Source organism: Clupea harengus, chromosome 13 (genome assembly GCF_900700415.2).
Source record: "Clupea harengus chromosome 13, Ch_v2.0.2, whole genome shotgun sequence".
Lineage (NCBI taxonomy): Eukaryota > Metazoa > Chordata > Actinopteri > Clupeiformes > Clupeidae > Clupea > Clupea harengus.
Genome location: NC_045164.1, coordinates 22,349,452 through 22,372,513, shown reverse-complemented (window position 1 = coordinate 22,372,513; position 23,062 = coordinate 22,349,452). Strand labels below are relative to the sequence as shown.

Here is a 23,062-nt window from a genome sequence, read left to right as displayed (position 1 = left end):
CTGCTATTAACGTAAAATCCGATGGCAAAAATCCTTGAATGTGCCTCATTTATTTATGTTGATTATTGCCACTCGCAAGGCTTTTTTTATTGTCGAATACTGCTGGTTTAGCTTACTGCACCATCTCGTTTATGAGATACTAAGCAACTGTCAAAGAATAATGACAATACCCCTATCCAACTCAGCTGTTTGCATCACGCCAGCTGTCACGCACTACAGTGGAAATCACAGGCCGCATTCTGATCCTGTTCATCCCCCTCACAAACCCACAACAGACACTCTCCCCTCTACCAGTCTCTCCAGGGACCTATCGTGTGTGTGTGTGTGTGTGTGTGCGTGTGCGTGTGCATGTGCGTGTGTGTGTGTGTGTGTGTGTGTATGTATGGTCGAGTGTGTGTGCAGATGCTCTTTAAAACCATAATTTGTCATTGGGGAAATATCCAAATTCACGGCCTTCAGCTAACAGGCATCAACATTCCTCGGAAAATATATATCCCAACAGCTGTGGGCCAGTCATCCTATGGCCAGTGAATAAACCACTGTCTTAGAAATTATGGGGAGCATCAAATCCATTACACACCACCTCTGTGTGAAGACCGACATTGGAAGTGGCCTTAGGAGGAACTGATGGGTTATGGCTTTTGAAAGCGCACAGGAAGTTCAGACACAGACACCCAGTTTCAAGTCACCTTTAGTCTCTGCAGTGTACAAACAGATGAATGTAACTGTCACATTGCAGGTTTCTATGCAATGAAGGGAGGTAGCATAGCCCCAGCACAGTGAGAGAGAGAGAGTAAAGAGAGGAGAAAAATGATGGCGTGATAAAATGATAACACCGTCGATCGTTACAAGAATGGCCATATGAGGTACTTTTTTTTAGTGCATGAAAATGCGAGTGGCGCGCTAGTGAGCGCTTGGAAACCCACAGAGCGTGCTTTCAGAGTGGCGTCATTTCCTTCTAATGCAAAGCCCCCGGGAGAAAGAGAGGGAACCGAGGAACAGACAGGGAGAGAAAGAGAAAATCAAGAGAAAGAAGAGGGAGAGAGGGAGAGAGAGAGGGAGAGAGAGGGAGAGGAAGAGAGAAACCACAGACACTCCTCACCAAAAGTTCTTTTATGGGCGACTCTTTACTCCAAAGTAAAGTCTGACTTTGGAAAGAGTCATTTGTCCTGGCCAGCACGGCGAGGGTAAATAAAAATCTCTTATCTTGATTAATCTGTCCATCTGCACCAGGCAAGGTGAATGGAAGGTGGCACAAAGGACTGTGAAGAATGTGTGTGTGGGGTTCTTGTGTAAACACCCCCTGGGTCGCTCTCCCCTCCATCACTCGTGGCAGAAGGACTCCCCCTGGGTGCCGGCTAGCCACATTTATTTAGACCCAACATTACTGCCACAGAGGTCAGGGCTGGTGATTACAAGGGGAATTGGGTCGGGCAGGCAGGGAGAAATGGGGAGACTAACTGTAAATGCTAACACTATTTCAGGCACTGCTCCGTATCAGCCAAAACAAAAAGAGTGAGTGGATGACCAAAGTTGTTTGGGTAGAGGGTCGATTCATACCGGCAACATGTGAGGCTAGGAAAATCAGGTGTTTGATGCTGTAAAAAAAAAAAAAGATCCAAAGAAAATAAACATGCCATCTTTTTCCGAGTGAGAGAGATCTAGTTTTGAAAAAAAAATCCTTTCACATGAGAGAAATGTTAGGTGATATCGTAAGGATTTGACCTGGGAGGAATTTCCTGAAATTGATTCAGAGTCTGTTCTTATAACCCAAGAAAGAGACAATGCCAGTTACCATCATCATTTATATCAAACTCCCCCGCCTCTGGTCATGGGCCTCTGCTAGCTGAGCTAGGCTGCAAGTGGGGAATTTCTCCATACTAACTGGGGAACGACGTATTGTTCTTGGCTCTCACTGTGGCACTTTATAAGGCCAGAGGCAATGTAAAGAGGCTTGGAGGAGCTCCTCGGCAGACCTCCTGCGTCTCTCCTGTGCAGACCGCAGTCTTCTCCTGCCGCTGCTACGCGTCTCTCTCGAGTCACTGACAGCATTATTAGCCTGGGCCTACAGATGAGCGACATTTCAGTCTCCTTAACAGAGTGACCCCAGAACCAATTACTCTGCCATTAGTCCCCTGGTATAGCCTGGCCTCTGGCTGCACTTGTGAGCTTTGCTGTAAAAGGGAAAGAAGGGACAACGGTGCCATAATCTATTTAGGACAAAAAAAAAAAACATACAGGACTTTACTGAAGCAGTTTTACTAGTGTGAGGTTTACGTGCCAAACCCAGAAATATGCTGTTACTCTGAAGTAAAAATACCTCCTCACGACTTTACTTTCATTGCTAACCTCACAATGCACTATAAATGCAACAAACCAAAACACTTACTGGCGTGCCACATCCCATTGAACGAAACCACTAAAACAGTGCTGTGTTTTATTTAATTTCCTGAGGATATAAGTCGCTAAACTCTTTCTAAATGACTTTAAAACTCTTTGTCTCTATAGGGGTCTTTAATGGATGATACATCCCGCACTAGACATCAGACTCACTAATTAAAGCCTGAAGGCCTGCCAACAATAGCCTTCATGAAGCTTGTCTCCAGAAACCTTCTAATTAGTCCCTCAGAACCTCCAATTCAATTGCCCAGTTCTTCTCAACTTCAACTTCATCAGCACTTTGTCCAATGCAACACTTTCACTGTTCTGATCTGAATGCCGCTACCAGGACAGCGTTTCATATTATATTTGTGGAGAGTGATCTTTGACAAGAAAACCTTTTGCTGCCCCCTTCAGGCTAGGGGTGGTTACATACTTGGGCATTGCTATCTATTAGCCACATCAAATGTGCTAGTAATGATGAACCAAACCGAACAAAGAAAATAAGCACAATGAATGAGCTGAACGCAGAATCAGAGCTGTTGTTGCAGCACGTCATTTAGCTTGAGTTTGTTTTCACAAATCTGTCTCCTGGAAATTCTTGTCAAGTGACCTAATTTCTTGATTCTCAGCACATATGGCCGCACAGAGCTCAGGGGAAAAATCCACGTTTTCCCAATCTGCTTTGCAGTGAGAAAGAGGAGTGAGAGAGAGAGAGAGAGAGAAAGAAAGAGAGGGAATGAGAGAGCGTGCAAGGCAGACTGAAAGACATCTCTGAAGTCAGTAAAATCAACAATTTCTCGGAAAGTAATGGATGGAAGAAGGAAAGTTAACTCAACAAATCTCAACTGTGTAGTCAACACAGACAATGCCAAAACAAATGACATTCCTTTGAGAGATGCTCATGACATTTCTTCTCATGATGGCATATTTAAATGTCACTTTCCACAAAAGGCAAACAGTCTGCATAGAATGAAACTGACAGATGAATAATATTTTAAATTGTAAAATATACATTGATTAATTTGAGGCATCAAATGGGCAGACATGTTTGTCATTTTGTCAAGTCCATGAAATACTGGTCCCTGTGTAAAATTGAAGGGGAGGATGGCTTCAGTAATACCAGTGTCAAGGGTTCAAAAAGACACCAAAGTTTATGGAACATTAAGCTATTCACCAATAAGCCACATTCTGACCTCCTGCCTAATAGCTGTTGGTCCTCTGCATGCCGCCAAAACAGTTCCGATCTGCCAAGGCATGGTCTCTACAAGTATTCTAAACGCACCCTGTGATATCAAGAGTAGATCCTTTAAATCCTTTAAGTATTGAAGTGGAGGTGGCTTGGTTCCCCGAACCGTGCATTCACTAACAATGTGTGGTGTGTGGCAAGTCCAGGCTCATTATCCAGCTGAAAGAGGCCACTGCCATAGGGGATTACCACTGACATGAAGAGACATACTTGGTCTGCAACAATGTTTGCACATGTCAAATTATCATTCACACGAATTCAGCAGTCAGGGTTTCTCAGTGAAACATTGCCCTGAACATCACACATAGCCCCTATGTCAGTATGGAGCAGACAGGACACCGTTCATTGCCCAAATGCATCAAAGAGCCTTAACCCTCATATTACATTCTGGTCAAAAATGACCATTTTGTAACTTCAGTTACATAATATTATCTTAAGCTCACAAGGATTCATGACATCCTTCACACTACCCACCTGAATGCATAAAATAAATTGTAGTAACATTTGAATAGTATTTTTGAAATAATTGTCATGTTTGTTGTGTTTCTAGTCAAAATAGACCAGGCTTTTAAAATGAACGTGACAGTTTTATGAGTGAAAATAAATGTAGTAAGAAAATAAATAATGTCAGGTGGGTGCATATAAATAGGTGTGCATTTTTTTTCATAAATCAAACTGGTCATTTTTTTACCGAGGACACAAGCATCATTATGTTGTTAAATTACAGATTTTATTATGTATATTTTAAATGTGTGTTGTTAATTGTTACCTACATTGTTTAATACACAGAATACTAATAATTACTAGTTGTATGAATGTTAATTTTTCTTGTGAATTTCCCATATTTTGAATAAAACAGTGGTACAACATCATAAAAAGGAGGCTTAAAAACTAGGAATGATATATAAATGTTCGACTGTCGAAGACAATTGCACATAAGACAAAATAGATACAAATCCGATTTTTACAAAAAGCATTATTAACATGTATGTCCCCAAAGCCAAAGCATTCCCCCTCAGGTCACACAAGGGTTACTGTCACTGTCACTGGATCGGGTGCGTTCCCCCTCAGGCCACTTCTGACCAGGAGCACCCCACAAGACCAGTCATTTTCACCCAATCATCTGCAGAACATGATTCGACCGTTAAAGGCACAGTCCAAAATTCGAATCCAATACTTTTAATAAATAAATAATTACGGTAATTTGTTCCTTAGCAGTCCGTTCACCCTGTGGCGCTGTAAATGGGAAAACAACACAGTGGCACGGACCAAGCCAAATATCAACAACCTTTCCCCAGAATCGTGGACTGTATCATTAACTTATTCAGATCTTTACATCTGTCCATTTCTCCCACATCCAGCAGGTGTATTTACTCTCTAATACTTGCAAAAGTATCACCATTTTCTGGTTTCCAAAAGGTATTTACACATATTTTCCTAATCAGTATTGTCATTGTGAATACTTATGTTGTAGTATATTCCTAGGTTATAAATGATTGTATGGTGGCAATGAGATGGCAACCAGGGGGGAAACACGCTGTAGGTCGCCCAAAGACAACCTGGAGACGAACAGTGGAGAAGGAAAGAGGACGTGAAGGATGGAGAAGCTGGAATGAGGTTTGAGGTCTAGCGAAAGACCGAGCAGAATGGAAAAAGAAAATTGCAGCCCTATGCGCCTCATGGCGCAGGGAGAATTAACTAACTAAAAATAAGTTATTTGTCTACTGAAATTTAGAACAAATTAAATTTAAAAACAAATTTTCTGGCAGGATATCTCTACTTTAACCACTCATAGGTAGTACCTAATTATGGTCAGTTATGATCAAATAAATGGCGACTCTATCATTTGTGAATAATTTGTCACCTGCCTTAATCTGGAACTGAAAAGTACAGGGGGTGAATAATTCAATACTAGTATATTTCAGTTTTTAATGTATATTTTTTAACATTAACAGACATTTATTCTAGATTCTTTATATATTATATACTGTATATCTATAGACTTATATTGCCTTTGAAAATATACTAAAGCATAAATGTTTGTGTAAAACTTTTGTAACTGTGACAATGGTGATGGCTTTCAGGGGGGTTGAATACTTCTGCAAGCCACTATATATCCCACACCATGTCAAGCGCAATTGTTATAAGCTTATCAATTCTATTTGCTTTCTCTATGATTGGTCATAATATTTTGGCTCACCTGTGATAAATAAGATACTATGAGTTCTGTCCGCTACCTTAACGAATGAATGTTTGACAGACAAAGTGGAAAGCTACAGGACCTGTTGAATATACAAAGCTCAGTGGGATGGTTGAGTCATTTATTGACTAGATCACCAAGTTATCAGTCTTACTGCACAACACTTTTAAAATGAGCCTATGTAAACAGATCAAGTTCAATCACATTTTTGAAGGTTTAGTGATACAGCATGTAACTTTGACCTACTACCCAACAGCTCAACTAAAATGAATTCATGGAGATTCACTAGTATTTGCAAAACTGCTGACTGATAAAAAAATACTGGTCAAAAAGAGAAAGAAGGATTGTTTTTATTTAACAGTAAACAACTTTCTCCTTCAAAAAGAAAAATATACAAAAACATTTCTCTTAGGATTTTATGGAAAAGCTATCAAACAAGTCCTCAGCGTTCTCTCATTCAGGCGACTGTCCACTGAAAAAGGCATGCCATGCTGACCCAGGCTGGTCAATCCTTATTTGAATCTCATGTGCTTGGCTTTGGGAGTGTGTTCAGAAGCGCGCTTGGCCCTGGGAGTGTGTTCGGAAGCGTCCTTGTGCTCATCGGGCTGCCACAGAGCGTTCCTCACAAACCGACCAGCGGCCCCTTTGTCCAAACGAGCTGCCTTCTTCTTATCTGTGATCTCTTTCACTTTGTTCATGTGTGTTCGAATTCTCTCCTAAAACAACGAAACAGATACATGACCCTACCAACTACACCATATGACATGCATTACAGTGTTATTTAAGCACATATATGGACCAGAAAGATGTATCCATTACAGAGTTATTAAGGCACAACTATGGACCAGGGTGCTTTATGCAGGTAGTAAATGTTAAAATAAGAGTTTTGTCTGATGTATTTTACAGGTATGTGCTGAACAGGTATATGCAACATGCATGTTCTCACCAGTTCTTGTTTAATTCCATGCTCTTTTGGATTGATTCCTTGCGTCACCAAATACACTGTAAAAATAACACAATAACAAGGACACGTTTGTCTACAACTCCAGAACAGTAGAGAAACTTGTCAAAGAGAAAGTAGTGGAATGAGCATTAACTTACTCCAAAACAGTGAATTCATAGCATATGCAGACATCAAATCCAGCTTTGCTTGCTCCAGAGGGTCCAACTGAACAGAGGAACAGATAACCCATCAAACAATGAATTAATCTTTGTATGTTTGACTATAAGACCTGTCATTGCTAACACCCAATACAGATAGTGTTACACTACAGAAACATTCTTGATTAAAAAGCCCAGACGATGTCTTTAAATATTAATTGCAGTGAACTGACAACTAACTTCTTTACGTTAAGCTATCTGAAGACACATAGAACATCAAGCACCTGGTAAACCTAACGTTAACCCTGGCTTACCTTTTGCTCATTTTTAGAGCTGGCCATCAGTTTTTTTACAACGTCATTTACAGAGCCCAACGATGTGTCGAACCCAGTCAGGTACTCTTCAATCTCAGTGGGATAATCCTCAACAGGAATGTCTTCTGCCATTGTTATGTGAAGTATCAAGAGTTGAGTTCAGTATTTGCTAATCTGCTAGCTAGAGAGCATAAGAAAGATGAGCTGTCCGACAGGCAGATTCGTTTAAACGCATTAGTACAGGGACCAAGCCTCTAATAACATTGCCAGATATTAAATATACCGAGACCTACGTTTCGTGACCTTTAAACCGCCTAACCTAACATAGAGGGACATTCAATTTAGCTCACACAGATGTATGCCATTTAAGTTTACGGCGCCCTATCATCCACGTTTTTAAAGTGACATCACTGGGTCATTTGGTTTCACTACCAGGTTACAAGGGGATAAGGGCTTTAAAACAACTAAAAGCATCCGTTATACAACTGTGTTTGTACGACATGCTGGTAACGTTATTTGAATGATTTTGAATTTATATATTTCTGCAATTGAGCTATATTATGCAAAACATATATACACATAAAATAATTATACTAATGTTTTCCGTAGACCTTTACTGTGATTACATTTTACGAAACTTCCGGGTATCGGTTGCGTCTGCGACAACAACAAAAAACACTGCCCCCTATGTGTGAGTAGAAGAAATGCATTAAAGGTGTCCTGGTATAATTCATGCATTAATGTTGAGCGTGAGCAAAGTGTTTATTGCGCTATCCTGCACGGTCTCCGGTGTGAGACAGTGAAATAAGCAATATCATGATTATTATATTAACAGTTTATTTTGTTTATTTTCCCTCCCTCAAATTAGTTCACTCATTTTCCAATTACTTTTTTGATAGATCACACCGAAACTAATGCCACTGCTGGGATGTAGGCTTATGTCAAGTTAGAATTTACTTGCATACAATGAATGAACGAATGAGTGAGTGAGTGGGTGACTGACTGACTGACAGAGTGAATTCATTAATTAATTCTATGGCAAAACCACATGACCACTGTCACGTTTCTATGGTTACAGCGTGGCAGAGGAAGAGCTCAGAGCTCTGAAAATCACATAAGGAGTGTGAAGTTCCTTCCTTTTAATCAAGGATGGATAACTGTGACCTAGAGAAACTCTCGTGCTCTGGTGGGAAACTGGAACCACCATTCAAGCCAGATATAACTTCTTATAAAGTAACTATTGAGAGCAAAGTAAGCAAGGTGACTCTGGACTTCTTAACAAGTGACTGCGGCGCTTCATACAAAATAGTGAGTGACTATGAACTAACGTTAAGGGTAGGCTACCAAATACGCTATTATGTGTGGTGATGCACATGTCAACGATTTTGTATTGTATTTGTTTGTAGCTGTTTGGGGATGGCTCGAAGACCATTCAATTGAACGACGGATTGAATGCAGTGGCAATTGAAGTTGTTTCTGAAGATGGTACATCGAAGAACTATGGTATTGAGATCACTAAGTTATCTGCCAACTCTGCAAAACTATGTGATTTAGCAATAGAGGGAAATTTTAAACTCCATCCAGAATTTTCTGCAAGCGTTTACGAATATTCAAGTAAGTATTTACACCCAGCCAGCAGTGCCTATAAAAGCTTACTTTAATTATGGTAGCCTGTAATGTAACAGTAGCCTGTTTCACTGTCCACTTTTCAGGCTCTGTCCCGGTCGATTATACCATGGTTGTCATACAGCCAAAGCTACCGGATAAGAACATGCAAGTTACAGTTGATGGGGAGGACAGCTCGAAAGCCCTTCTGTTGAATGTCGGCGATACTGTGGTTGCAATTAAAGTTTCATCGGCAGATGGCACCAATTCTCAAGTAGGACACTATTTCAGCCTGTTTTTAATCCATTCCAGTTTTAAGTTATGTACATAATTTTTTAATCATGTTAGAAGTACTAAAATTATATATTTTAATTAAAGTTGATTACATCTTAACATATTGATACATCTTTGGAAAAGGCTTGATAGGCAAGCTATCTTTCATCACTTCTGCAGGTGTATTCGATTACCATCAGTAGAGAGCACATTCCAGTGGCTGTCACTTTCTGTAATGTGAAGGACCAGATTAAGTATGAGTGTCCAATTTCCCTGACAGCCTTCTACAGACCTGTCTCAATAAGTCAAAGGTTGGACACAATTAATGGCATTCAAAACCTGTTTACCCAACCCATATCTAACATAAACATTTCCATAAAGTATTTCTGTCTTAATTGTCTTATATATGTTATGCTGTGCCCCTGCAGTGACCCAAAGCACGTCTTTTCAGCTCCCTACATTGACATGTTGACTCGGAGGTCAAAGGTTGATCCCCTCAGTGAGACCCCACTGGGTGAGGGCTGGAAAGTTCCAGAGCTGGATCTTGACAAGGAGATGTCCGTCGCGTCTGTCAAGTGTTTCTTTGCTCATTGCGGTAGGCTGTGTATATCCCGAGAAAAAAAAGAAAAATCTAAGTTTCTTTATGTCTATATTAATTCACACATATGGCACTTAGTCATTTCATGCTATAGAGTTGGATGTACTCATTCATAAATTAATTTATTCTTTTGTGAATAAGTTGTGACATAATGTAAAGCAAAGGCTATGGAGCACTGGGAAATAGTGGAATAGAAATAGAAATATGCATACAAGGAGGTGAAGTGTGCTATGGAGCTAAACAGTAGTCATTTTGGTGAGTTGATATCATGACTTGCCTTTGAAACTGGATTGAAGATTGAAGAGATACTGATGGAATCTTTTTAATACAGAGTATACAACAAGCAGTAATTTGTCTATGTTCTAAGTGGGCTCACAAAAATGGTGCCCATTGCACACTTCATATTTTTTATCAGTATGCAATCTTACACCGCATCAACTGAAAGTCTTTCGTCAACAGTTCTGAAATGTTGAAACAGTTGATGCTCAAGACTGTTGTTTCTTACTAAAGGATGTGAAAGCATACTCAAACTGGCAGAGGTGGTGTCTCATGCAAAGGACTGTCCACACAAGCCCCCCGCAGACCTGGATCCAAAGGTCAGCAATAAAATATTCAGGAGGGTCGCTCCTGTTGTGCCAAAATCAAAGTCATCGATTTGGGTTCCACTCATGGTTAATTCATCCTTTACTGTGACTGGGCACTTCATTGACCTGTGGGTCACACATCATTCTTATCTCTGTGATTATCCAAATGTACAGTCAAACAGAAAGCCGTAATGCATCACAGACTCACTCTGTTCCTTTTTCCGCAGGAAGTTACCGAAACTCACTGGTATAAAACCGATTTTGAGACTTCAAATAACCTTGAAATTGAGACGAAACACACTTTAGAGGTAAACGTGTTTGTTACAGACGACCAGTTCACTCTTATTCGAGACACCGTGTCACATGCACATGAAGATGTAATGGCAATGTGTTTAAACCTGTAGAGTCGAAACTGGGAGAAAAGACTGCAGAAAGCAGTTGGCAAGGACAGCGTGGATGACCTCTGCACCCACGCGGAGGAACAGCTAACTCTTTACAAACAGCGTCTTCCTAAACCAGGCAAGTGAACGATGGAGGCAACCCAAAGCACTGAGCCTCAGCTGACGTGACTATAGATCCCACTCCCGCCTTTAAAAATAGATGAAGAGGGTTTAAATACAAAGTGATTCCATTGTGACCGTGCACTCAAGTTTCCATGTTCATTTTCTTCAGCTTTTCTGTGCTCGCTCTGTCTAATTCACACTTCCAAGAAATGACATCAAAGCAGGCTCTTAAAGGATTTAATTGGATTTAGTACCGATGAAATATTATCTTACTTCACCGACCTGCGCGGGGAGAATTTAATACAGGTTTCAGGGAGGATCATCCTCTGTTAGCTCAGAGTGGGTTGTATGGGGGATCATCTGGTATTGTCACCTCATTTTATTAGATTTATGTGATTCAAATAAAGTCACATTAAGTGCAGGCTTGAAAGTGCAGATGTTCCATAGGGGGAAAAAATTATTTTACTGCAACCACTATTTTATGTCATCCACGTAAACATATTAATCTCATAAGGCTTAAAAAAATATGTGATGTTGTTTTTACGAGACTTTTTCCCTAGTGGAAGCTTTTCAACCTGGAAAAAAGATCTGATATTTACAAAGAATGACGGGAGGATTTTTACATATTCAAATCTTAGTGACTTAATATTTCATGCAAAAAAGATGTGTGAAATAATTCATAACTGTTGTCATGGTGCAAGTACAACATAATCCTATTTGTGTATTCATGTTCCTGTGTGTTTGTGTGTGTGTGTGTGTTTAGGTGACATGATGCAGTATGCTGAGGGACAGTCACCCTTAGACTGTCTTGAGGAGGCTGCCATCCACTACTCCTCTGCCATCAAACTCAAGCCTCGTGATTCCAAACTGCACTATTTGCTCGGAAGGACTTTGGAAGAGCATCACTATGCTGAGGAGATGTATGGCCTTAAAAAGAAGGTAACAGACGATACTGTATGTACTGACCCTATTCATTGCACAGAGTTACAACATAATTGGGACGTAATTACAATGATTGTGTTTCTCTGGGAGACTCTGGTGCAGTAACATGCATTATTCAGGAGTGATTAGCAGCTCTTATGTGACAAGCAAACTGGAGTCCTTACATACTTGTTCTTCACAGCAGCATGAATAGGGGCATCTGACATAGTATTGGTGGGGTTTCTTAGGCCGACACTCTTCTAGACAAAGACCACGAGGCGAATCAAAGGTTTCTGGAGGTGTATTTCAAGGTGCTCCTGCAGGGAGTCAATACCAACATCAAGTAGAGGCAGGCAAAAGACTAAAGATGCACCACAGTGTTACAGGTTAAATACCAGTCAATCATGGGAGGATACCTTGGGGGTGATAGGTCAACATTGGGGAAGGTTCTACAGGTCAAGGTTGGGAAGGGGAGGTGAGTGGGAGGGGATTTTCTTATGGAGGAACACACACAGGCCCAAAATGGTGGACAATGTGTATTCCTCCACCTGGGGCAGGGGGATGTCTGCTGGGGCCTTTAAACAAAGGTGTACTAAGACTATCAATAGACATGGCACACACACACACACACAAACACAGGAGAACATGCCTGCAATGCAATGTAAGTCTATAAATGAATGGCAATATCAATGTCCATCAGTATGATACAGTAAACTCATTGCAATATAGTAAAGATTTCATGTTTCCCTTAACGTCAACAGTAAATGTAGTGATTATCAGCAGTAAAGGAAGGTGAAATGATGACAAGGATAATGCATAAATACAATAGCAAAAATACGTTAATATAATAGCAATAATACATTAATACAATACCAGACTTGGTCTGCACTTACGGTGTGAGCAAAGGTGGCAGTGCATCAGCCTTAAGCAAAGCAGTAAACATTGCTGACACCAGTCCACTCTTCCCACTCATCAGGACACTGGCGACGCCCAGGAGCTGGGCAGTGCCAAGACTGCGGGGAGGCTGGATGAGATCTTGGCGGTGTGCAAACTCCATGGCTGCACGGGCACGCCCACGCTGGAGAACAAGCTCAAAGCCCTGGACACGGAGTTCCACCAGCTGAAGGAGCAAGGCCAGTCCACCAAGGCTGAATATGTTCAGACCCTCTTCCTCTGGCTCTCCAAGAAGGCTAAAAAGGTAAATCCCACGGGATTACAATTGCTAGATCAGACCCGTTGATATATAGTAAATTCATTCTTCACCTTTTTAGCAGTTAATTGTTCACTTTATCCCAATTTGGTGAATTTGTTCAGACTGCAGACTTAATGGACATCCTTCATAGTAAGCCAACTGACACTGCACACTTTGTGTGTAGCAAATGCAATTTCTACATCTATTCTTTCACTGTTCTGGATTTAAGATGTTCTGGTCCACTGTCCTCATTTGCACATGGAAGCAGGTGCAAACCAACTCTCATATCAGCCTATGCTACAAGGCTACCCTTCCATCTCTTATGCTCAGTCTATTCTGCACCATTCTGATCTCTGCCGTTGCGCAAAATGAACAGGAATAAGATCAGTGTGTGCCGACAGGATGGCCAGTCCAGCCTTGCAGATGAGGAGAGCTGGCTGTTCCGAGCCCTTCTCAAGTACCTGGATGCCTGGTCACTGAGCCAGGACAGCTGGGAACACAACCTGCACGTGGGCCGCCTGCTCCTGCTTCAGGGGAACAGCCGGGAGGCTCTGCAGCATCTCCAGAACGCCCTGGCACTCAGGCCTTCCCAGCCAGCCCTCAGGTGACCCAGACGCACCCAAGCTAAGCTCCTTGTCAGGCTAGGATAGGGTAGGATGTTAAGGGCATTATTTAGAGCAGCCAGGTGGACTGGGGTTTCCATTCAAGCAGATGTAGCTTCATGCACCACTGAACAGATTCATTGCCATTTCAATGGACGGAACAGACACCCTTTTAAGGTCATTGAGTCCTGCACATTGTAGTTGTGGTCATCCACTGGAAAATCCAGGAAGATTTACATCCTAATAATTGCAGGTAGCACCCACAGTCAACACTATTGTCTCTGTAACACGATGTATAGTGTTACAGGATAATTACATTAAGCTGGGCTAAGATTTCAGCTTTGTGAAGTCATTTGTTGACCATATATGCCTGTCTTACTTCTGTTCATTCTGTTCTGGAAGGTTCTACACAGGCATGGCTCTGCTCCAGCAAGATGGGAACTCAGAGAAACAGGAAAAGGAGGCTGCTCTGTACCTCCAGCAAGGGCTGGAATATGTCATGGCCCGAGCCTTAGCTGCCCCAGAACATGGCAGGTATGAGTGTGTCTGTGCGGGCACGTCTGTATGTGTGTACGTGTGTGTGTGTGTGTGTGTGTGTTGTTGTGTGTACCTGAAGTCTGGAAGTGTTATGCTTTTACCATATCTCTGTTGCAGAAGACATTATGCGCTGTTCCTGGTCTTTTTCCCCATAGAGGAGAGAAGCCGGACCACACAGACCCTCTGTCTACTGTCAATGTCCAGTTCCTCCGTGGATGCTACAGCCTGGGTACCCTGCTCAGCAGAAATGCCCCCTCGGGGAGGTCCATGACTGCAGAGCAAGTCTACCACATGTGAGAGTAATGAAAAACAGTACACTTCAGACATATCAGAGAAACAAACAAATGCTTGGCCCATTCTCTGATTGTCTTAGAATGAGCCAGTTCTCTGATCCCATTCTCCCTTCTCTTGGCCCATTCTTCGTCCTCAGAGTGGTCTCTCTGGCGGCGCAGGGCATGGCCAGGTGTGTGTGCCGTGGCGAGGTGGCTCAGCAGCTGGAGTGGGTCCTGCTGGACGGCCACTTCGCTCTGCTCCAGGCCCTAAACCAGCAGCAGCCCGGCACGGGGAAACAGGCCTGGTTTGCACAGAGGTGCCAGGCCCTCAGCGCCCTCATACGCCTCACCTCCATCACCCCCTGCAGGGAGCTGCTTGACATACAGGAGAAGGTGACCACCTTTCTGCACCCATGCAAGCACACTAAACCAGTCTAGATTAAAATGTAAAACTCTACCTGTCTTAGGGCCAGTTGGAGGTGCACCATTTGGCTTTCGTACAAATACTGGAAATTTCCACTTTAATAAAAATGAGTCACCTGCTGTCCAAGTGAGCTGGTTTTAATTGAGATGCTATTTTGGTGTGACTCAGGTCTGTCAGCTTGGAGTGGTGACAGCGCCCCGCAGCAGCCATGCGTTGGGTCTGCTAGGAGTGACCCAGCTGGCCCAGTACGACAGCGAGCCACAGTCCGAACGGGGCCAGGTGGCCTTGGCTGATGCCTGTCTAAGCTTCCAGGCCAGTATTGAGTTGGAGGGGTCCTCACAGACTGGAGATGCCCCTGAGAAGCTAGCAAGTAAGATGGGGTGATGCAAACCCAAGCTTTAATGCTCTGGGCATTGTGAATATTTAGATCTGAACTATCCTAAACGTGAAGAATGTTTTCCCTTGAGGTCTGAGTTAGCAGAAAAGCCATCTGGTTACATCTGGTTCCTACGCTGTTTGGAATATAATCCTTAATATTTAAAAATATTTACCAATTATTTATTGAGGGATTCCTATTGATTTATCTGCTGCTCTTTACATGAGAATTGCAAACAGAACACGACCTTTGTCAAAGTCTATGTAGTCTCACACCGTTAAACATACACACCCTTAGACATACACAACCATTTGGAAATTTGGCTTCAAAGTCAGTAGTAAATTATGCAAAAGTGCATGTGGAGGTGAGCTTTTGGAATAAAGCGTCTTGGTGGAAACCTCTTAGCAGGACCATAAACGACCAACATTTCAACAAGTGTGTTTAGAGTCAGTCATGACTGGCCCCTTGAGGATAAATCTAAACCAGGAGCAAAGGAGAAGAGAATAAAGGTTCACGCTCTTTTTCCTTAAAGTGTCCCGCATGAATATTCAGACTGCAGTTTTTGCCTATCCCCTTACAGTCAGCCTCAGTTCTCTCAAAGAGAATCTCATAAATGCCTGCCGTGCTGGATGCCATGAGTGAGCGGGTCATGACTTGGTCTTGGTTGAGTGGTTCCCTCTGTCACTTCCTCAGAGCAGCCGTGGTGGCAGGAGCGTCTGGCTCAGAAGGCGGGGGCTGCCAAGCAGACAGCCAGCAAATCCACAGGGGCGCCGGGGCCATCTGAGGCAGGGGCTGCTGGGAAGGGGACCGGGCGTGGGAGGGGAACCCCGGGCAGAGGGGGGGCCGTGGCAGCCGCTGCCAAGTCAGGTGCCGCGTCCCGAGGCGGTAAAGCTGTACCCACTGCCAAACCGGCACCGCCAGCAGCCAGGTGACTGTTTGACATGCTGTTCTTCTTATGGCCCTGGAGCTGTTAGCTCCTCATGTATATTCCTGTATATTTATAAAGTTGTGTGATTTGTTTCATGTGAAATTTGCAACCTGTACGTTTTTTTTTTTACCAGAGGACGGGCTGCAGGGACTCCTCCAGCAAAGGCTGATGGGGCAGCAAAGGCTCCAGGCAAACCCTCCTCTAAGACCCAGCTCTCTCCCAGCAAGTCCAAACAGGAGTGCAGCGGCCCTCTGGCTAAACCACAGGGTGGGACAGATGCATTGCTTAGGATTGTTACTCTAATGATTGTAGTTATACTGTGATATTTCTGATATTTAACTAATATATAAAACATTTATGTATTTGGTAGATAGTAAATACACGTATTAATATGTTGTATCCAGATATCACAGTGTAGGTCATCGTACATCGTACATTTTATTGACTTAGTGAGTATGTTTCTTTTTCAGTGGATGAGGCTCCATCATCAAACACCAGGATTGCTGGCGTCATTAACCCTAAAAGCCATGCACCTCGTCTGGGGCTGGCCAGAGCTCTCACCCGGTCTGCAGAGACCCACCAGGAAGCTTGCAGCCTGTACCAGGAGGTCATCTCCATGGCACCAGAGGTGAGTTTGTTAGTGGCACAATAACCATCACATAGCCCACTCTCCTTCTTTGTGCAGGAACCATTAAGTATAAGTGGTAAACTAATGTTAAAGTGGTAATTAGCTATTCTTTTCTGCTGGATGTAGACCTACAGACCAATTCTGAGAGCAAGAGAAAGATATCTGCTATCATTCACTGGGTCTAAATTCAAGCCAGTTGTGTAAAAGCATTAGTTGTACAGTTTACCAGGACATACCTCAATTCCGTCAACTGGTTCAAATTGACATGAATACTACATGAATACATGACATGAATAGTCCACCCGGAAAAAAAACAGCATTTGTGAAACAAAGATGAGAGACCTTTGTGGGTTTCGAAAACCAATAACGTAATGTTATAAGTCATCATTTTGTTAGATAGTCCAATCACAGGCCTGCAAAGAAGGGCTTGATCTTGAACCCTTTCATTCATCATCATCCAATCTTAACACGTCCCAGGTCCATGACGCCTACATTGAGCTGGCTGATTTGCTGGTGAAGACAGACCCGCTGGCTGCTGTGGAGGTCTACAGCAGCTTCCCCCTCAGGCCCGCCACCGAGCAGACGTTTGACGACGCATTCATCACGGGGGAGATCGTGCGCATCCTGATGAAGCAGGAGCTCTACGACCACCCTTCACTGGGTCCTAACCTCATCGCCTATGGGAAGGTCATGGGCTTAGGTGAGCCTTCATTAAACATGCATGCCAGGACTGGCAGTAAGGCACGTGTATGAATTTGTATGTGCTCTTGGTGTTAGTTTATGCACTAAAATGTATGCTATACAGCATTTGCTATTACTGAGACCACATTTTATTCTATGTTTTAGGCAGGATTGTTGAATTACACTGATCTACTCCATTAGTTTCAAGTTTGAAAAGAGAACGAAGCGAGATTATCATAGTATATCTAGTCAATGTTGAAATTGATCTGTCTTTTGTCTCTCTTCAAGGCTGTCTTGAAAAATATATTGATGTCCTGGAGGGCAAGTTCAAGACAAATCTGTTGAAAATTATGTATGCTGGAATCCATGACAAATCAGTGGATGACAAAGACCTTAAGGAGTTCTTCAGGTTCAAGTGTTGGATATAATATTTTCTACAACTGCATGATTTCCAGTGTGATTATGGACTTCTTTCTTGACCCTGAGAGTAGTCAAATACTCTTTGATAAACTATCACTGATCCATTAATGATTTTGAGCAATATTCTAACAGAAATAAAAGACAGAGTATGAGTGGCTCTATTTGTTATTATTGTGTAAAATAACAATTTAAAATCTCAAATATTTCCACCAGTTTCAGTTCTTTCAGCCAGCAAAAAAACAATTGCTCTGGATTTTTTTTTTTACATTTTACATGAAACCAAAGGCACCTCCTGGACATCATAACATACACTGCACTGCACAGAGTTAGCCTTTTCCACATGCATTTGAGGAATAAAACAATGCAAAATGATTCTGCAGTTCTCCGGTCAAATTCTGTAGGCTCCAACACATACTTGAAACATCCAACACATACTTGATCCATCATGTACTGTGTAAGTATGTATGGGTGTGAGTCCCTGATCCCAGAGAGAGAGAGAGAGAGAGAGAGAGAGAGAGAGACCCATCTTACACACGATTAAGCTTGGTTACGATGAGCACACGGATGGACTGGTCAAAAGCGGTGCACACACACAGACCCTGCTTGTCTGGGCTCCAGTCCAGGCTGGCGATTGGCTGAGTCGACAAGGTCACATTCTGCAGGAGGTTCACTGTGCCAGCTACGCCCATGTCCACTTCCTCAGAGTCCTTTTTACTTCTCTGGCCTGGATACTCACTGAAACACAAATGACAGTGTGAAATTTTCACAACAATCAAAATCACACTTCATATTTCATATATACTGCACTTCTCAAATTAACTTTACAGTGAGTCTGGAGGGCCTAACGGGTCTACACCGAGGAAAACAAAGGACTTACTATTTCCATAAATGAAGATTTCCTGCTCCACCTGTCGTCATGAAGATGTCTCTGTTTTGAGGCAAGTGCCTTACTTGCCAGACTGTTGATTTGTGGGCCTAAAATATTAACCAGGATGCACATTTACAAACATATCAATTGTGGCTTACAACACAAGTTATTATGATTTTTGGCATGAATTGTCTAACAAGACAAACAAACTTCTAGCAAATGTATGGATTTCTGAACCCTATGAAGGACCAAGGTCAAACGTTTCTGGGAGGGAGAAAACTAAACAAAAACATTTTTATAACCTTTTTGGGAGACCACAGAATTACTTGGAAGCCATACACCTCCATTGATTTTTTTTCTCTCAAAATAAGATGAAACTGGTTTTGTGAGGTGGCCGTTGATTGTTTCATAACTACATCAATATTTGAAGTGGAATGGTTTCGGATCTGGCTAAGCGTGCCAACACTGGGCAAGGCTGACCTAGGTTTGATGTAAGTGAGAAGGCTTTTCACTCGGGGCACAGAGAGAAAAGGCGTCGCTCTCATCTCTGTGCCCTACTGTCGTTTTTGGCACCAACCCCCACTGCCAATAGCATGCAAAGCAAACACACTCGCAAACAGTTCCAGCTGTGAAAATGTTAAAATGAACGCTTTCCATGCAGCTGAATGGGGAAAGTGAGAAACAACCTTTGACGTGTTTTCCGTCTGCCTGAGCCAAAATCGCCCTTCTGTTAATTACCTTTTCAGAAACCGATGCAAAGCCTTTGGTGGGGTGCTGGGTCCTCATGTCGAACACGTGGAATTTTCCCTCCAGAGATGTCGCCACCAGTTTGTTCATGTTGATATCTTTTCTGTCAAACTCGACGCAACATACCTACCAATTACAAAGAAAAACAACAATCAGGCCCCTGCTTTGATTGTGTTGTTGCACTGTCATCAGGCAATCATGACTGTAACTAAAATAACCACAGTGCTGGGAATCACTGATGAAAGCATTCCATAATATCTTGAATGGCTTCAATGTGGCAAGACATAAAATTTAGGACGGATACAAACCAAAGCGCATTTTAAATGCCGCTGTTAATTTTACATAAACACTGCAACCTACAGAATGTATAACTGTTAAATGTTCAGGTAATGTTGCATCTCCATTAACCTAACTAATGTCTATTGCAAAGCCAGTGGTGGTGAAGAAATCTCACTCCATTTCTGATGTTTGTCTCCCATCGTAAAGCCATGTTTCTGAGGTCAAACAGCTTGATATCTCCATTGTCATATCCAGCACACACACAGCGGTCCTGGTCATTGAAAGCATGCCCTATAGAAAAGAAAAAAAAAACAGAGAGAAAAGAGTGCTTGTAAACAACCTATAGTCCCAGACTATAGTAGAGTTCTAAGTTCATTTGGTGGTAAAAAGATTCAAATGTACAGTGACTTTATAAGAGCTTGCAGTTTAGTTGGAGAAGTAGGACAACATCCCTCCTACATTAATTCAGAAGAATGCCTGAAATGTCTTGCCTCTTCCATTAGCCCGAAACACAACAGTGGCCATTTGCATAGGCATAGTTTCCCATAAAATCAATGTATTGACTCAGTGGAACATTACACATTCATTCACATGCTTTTATTCCTAAATAACTTACCGAAAGCCACAGTCCAACAGTCTCTCTTGGTGTCTCCCTCAACCGGTTCCATATTAGCCACTGGTGTGTCCTTTTGCCTGGAATCCCAAACCTTCACTGTCCCTGTGGGTCAGAAATAGCAGGCACAAACGGTCAGTTTGTTAAATCCAACATATGGAGGACACACATGAGGATGATAGACAAGATGTCACTATACCATCTCTACTTCCAGTCACAATCTCAGGTGCACCATCTCCGATTCCTACTCCTCCCACACCATCAATACAGTTCACAATCTCTTTGTGCGCCTTCACTGAATATACAGGCTCATCTGGTACCTCCAGGTTCCTGTAAAATATATACCACATTTTAAATACCAAAGGAGGTATGTTGAAGAAACTGGTTGAAGATGGACACTGTCTATAAAGTGTACCAGATGTCCACATACAGTAGATGAACACTGTCTGAAATATACCAGATATGAAGATTTCCATCGAAATCCCCTGTGGCTAAATGTCTCTGTTGTAGGGACGTGGCTCCAAATGTCCCACATTTGATGGGCTTTGGCTTTTCAATCTGCAGGACAAGAAAGATTCAGGGTCCAATTACTCCAGTGACACCACTCTAGAGGGTTTTTCGTTTTAACACACCCTTCACATTATCGGTCTACTACTGAATAATTCCGAAACAGGCAACTGGACATACATCAACAGCCATCAAGGCTGAGCTTTGCTTCTTGAACTGTGTGCCTTTTTTACTGTCTATGGTTGGGCCTCCTTTGGTTTGTGTTGTCATGGTGACGATTCTCAAATTTCCTAGGTTGTTTCTGGAAGCTCATGAATTGACTCCCTGATAATTATTGTAAAACAAGTTAAAGGATTTAGGTTGTTAGTGTGTTAGCAGTGATGAATTCAAATGAAACACATAAACCTCACCTCTTTTACTAGTTGAAGCTCTCCGTGACTGATTTCGTATATTTGCAACACCCCAGTACCTCTTGGGTAGTTACCCATACAAACAAACTTTGCACTGCATGGTACCCATTTGCTGTCAAAAACGGTGTAGTTCAGACTTTTTTGGATATGCGCTATTATCTGAGGCTTTTCGAGAGGCGTTGACATGTTTGAAAATTGAATGAAAAACTATTCCAAAGAAAATATGTAGCACTCGTAAACGCCTCCACGATTGAACTTACAAGCCGATACAGTTAGCTGGGACGCATTAGCCTAGTTGTCAGGCTCGCGAGAATCTCATTCAGGACCCATTGCCGAAATATAGCTGCCCACAAAGCTGCCATAATAAAATGGAGGGATAGACAAACATATGACGTGTTTCCTTGAGTTATGGAGCTTTGGAAGGTTTTCGGAATTATTATTTATCTTAGATTTAATATAATATATAACTGGCTATCTCTGTATTTTAACTGCATTAAGGCGAATGTCATTTAGTATCTTGGCCTTAGACGGACACCTAACATGTCCTTTCAACATCATGGAGCATGGCTGCGTGACCAAGTAAATCATCTCCCTAAGTAAGTTTGCCTTAAACCTGGTCATCGCCACCTTACAAGATGGACACGGAAACAAACAAAGCAACAGAAATGAGTTCTACGATGGACGATAACACGGATTCATTCGAAAAGGTTAAAACAAAAAAGTCCCAAAAGCGAAGACGTGAGATGGGGGCAATGGAAATGGAATCAGAGGACACGATAGCAAGGAAAAGACCTCAATTCCCACCTATTTCGGGAGATAAACTAACGGTAGCGTACAATACTTTACTTTGTCTACATTCCTTTCTGCTGTGTTTGAACAGTTTTTTGTATGATGTGTTTCGTGCTGCGTATATTGTCGATTATCAGCTGATTGTTGCTTCCACGTGCATCATGGGCTTTACGCATGCGCACAATCGCTTGTACATAATGTTGAGTGTTGTTAACATTCATGCTAGACTCACTAAGTCAGAATATATATGTGTCTCAGTTGTTTGCTTTCAAACCTAATATATATAGCAGTGTTTTTTTTTTTAACGCAACCCCACGTATTCTCCTCTGTCTCCTCACACAGGGTGGTACAGATGAGACGAGGAAGGTTCCTGTACCTGCACATCGCTATACACCCTTGAAAGAGAATTGGTTGAAGATTTTCACACCAATTGTTGAAAATTTACAACTACAAGTCAGATTCAACCTCAAAACAAGAAATGTTGAGATAAAAGTAAGTGTCCTCCACTGCGATTTAATGTGGTCAAACACTTAGTCACTCATCTGTCATTTTTAGATGCATATAGGCCTGTTATGATAGTGGGGATAACTGATCATAACATTATTTGTGTACAGACATGTAAAGAAACTCAGGACATCGGTGCCCTCACGAAGGCAGCAGACTTTGTGAAAGCCTTTATCTTAGGATTCCAAGTTGAGGTAAAAATAGCATTTACATACAAATACAAATATTACATTTTCTGTTTATTGTTTCATGAAATGTAATAATTCAGTGACCATTTATACCACTGTTTATTTTCAATAACTTAGTTGTGTATCCCTGCTCGTTTGCTGAAAAAAGCCTCATTCTTTATGGCTGCTTGGATCAGCATTTGCCTAACGCTGCTGTTCTATTTCCATCCCCATGGTTACTCACAGGATGCTCTAGCCCTCATCAGATTGGATGAACTCTTTCTGGAAACCTTTGATGTCACAGATGGTAAGTTGTGTCCAGATGCTGCTGCTGTTTCACTTGGTGGTTGTGTCGACTTCTCGCCCACCTCTCAATGTTTTATTCCTTCTG

General features: G+C 42.2%; 5 protein-coding genes and 1 long non-coding RNA gene across 6 annotated transcripts; 4 read left to right on the top strand and 2 right to left on the bottom strand.

Annotated features, from left to right (window-relative positions):
• Window positions 1-5,935: 5,935 nt before the first annotated feature.
• On the bottom strand, window positions 5,936-7,657 carry c1d (C1D nuclear receptor corepressor). Its single transcript, XM_012819869.3, has 4 exons — window positions 7,244-7,657; window positions 6,930-6,996; window positions 6,775-6,830; window positions 5,936-6,544 (listed from the first exon to the last, which is right to left on the bottom strand). The coding sequence occupies exons 1-4, from the start codon at window positions 7,373-7,375 to the stop codon at window positions 6,341-6,343; spliced, it is 459 nt and encodes a 152-aa protein (XP_012675323.2). The 5' UTR covers window positions 7,376-7,657; the 3' UTR covers window positions 5,936-6,340.
• A 717-nt stretch (window positions 7,658-8,374) lies between these two features.
• On the top strand, window positions 8,375-9,876 carry LOC116223155. Its single transcript, XM_042709492.1, has 6 exons — window positions 8,375-8,551; window positions 8,650-8,857; window positions 8,956-9,122; window positions 9,302-9,432; window positions 9,550-9,687; window positions 9,861-9,876. The coding sequence occupies exons 1-6, from the start codon at window positions 8,393-8,395 to the stop codon at window positions 9,874-9,876; spliced, it is 819 nt and encodes a 272-aa protein (XP_042565426.1). The 5' UTR covers window positions 8,375-8,392.
• Window positions 9,877-10,228: 352 nt separating this feature from the next.
• On the top strand, window positions 10,229-10,791 carry LOC116223154. The gene is made up of 3 exons (XR_004164934.1): window positions 10,229-10,315; window positions 10,531-10,611; window positions 10,708-10,791. It is a non-coding gene; the product is annotated as an uncharacterized LOC116223154 (long non-coding RNA).
• A 782-nt stretch (window positions 10,792-11,573) lies between these two features.
• Window positions 11,574-17,843, top strand: LOC105893427. Its single transcript, XM_042709491.1, has 12 exons — window positions 11,574-11,745; window positions 12,704-12,925; window positions 13,321-13,523; window positions 13,924-14,055; window positions 14,214-14,351; window positions 14,489-14,723; window positions 14,932-15,124; window positions 15,824-16,058; window positions 16,192-16,325; window positions 16,529-16,686; window positions 17,164-17,386; window positions 17,656-17,843. Exons 1-12 carry the CDS (start codon window positions 11,575-11,577, stop codon window positions 17,793-17,795), a joined length of 2,184 nt encoding a protein of 727 aa, XP_042565425.1. The 5' UTR covers window position 11,574; the 3' UTR covers window positions 17,796-17,843.
• A 93-nt stretch (window positions 17,844-17,936) lies between these two features.
• On the bottom strand, window positions 17,937-21,495 carry dnaaf10 (dynein axonemal assembly factor 10). Its single transcript, XM_012819921.3, has 8 exons — window positions 21,212-21,495; window positions 20,752-20,852; window positions 20,494-20,624; window positions 20,298-20,399; window positions 19,857-19,972; window positions 19,394-19,528; window positions 18,665-18,762; window positions 17,937-18,522 (listed from the first exon to the last, which is right to left on the bottom strand). Exons 1-8 carry the CDS (start codon window positions 21,395-21,397, stop codon window positions 18,315-18,317), a joined length of 1,077 nt encoding a protein of 358 aa, XP_012675375.1. The 5' UTR covers window positions 21,398-21,495; the 3' UTR covers window positions 17,937-18,314.
• Window positions 21,496-21,724: 229 nt separating this feature from the next.
• LOC105893481 (RNA-binding protein PNO1) lies at window positions 21,725-23,058 on the top strand (the record flags this gene model as incomplete). Its single annotated transcript, XM_031578571.2, has 4 exons — window positions 21,725-22,038; window positions 22,343-22,492; window positions 22,615-22,698; window positions 22,918-23,058. Coding segments are annotated over exons 1-4 (567 nt in total), but the record flags the coding sequence as incomplete, so codon positions are not given.
• Between the last annotated feature and the right edge of the window lie 4 nt (window positions 23,059-23,062).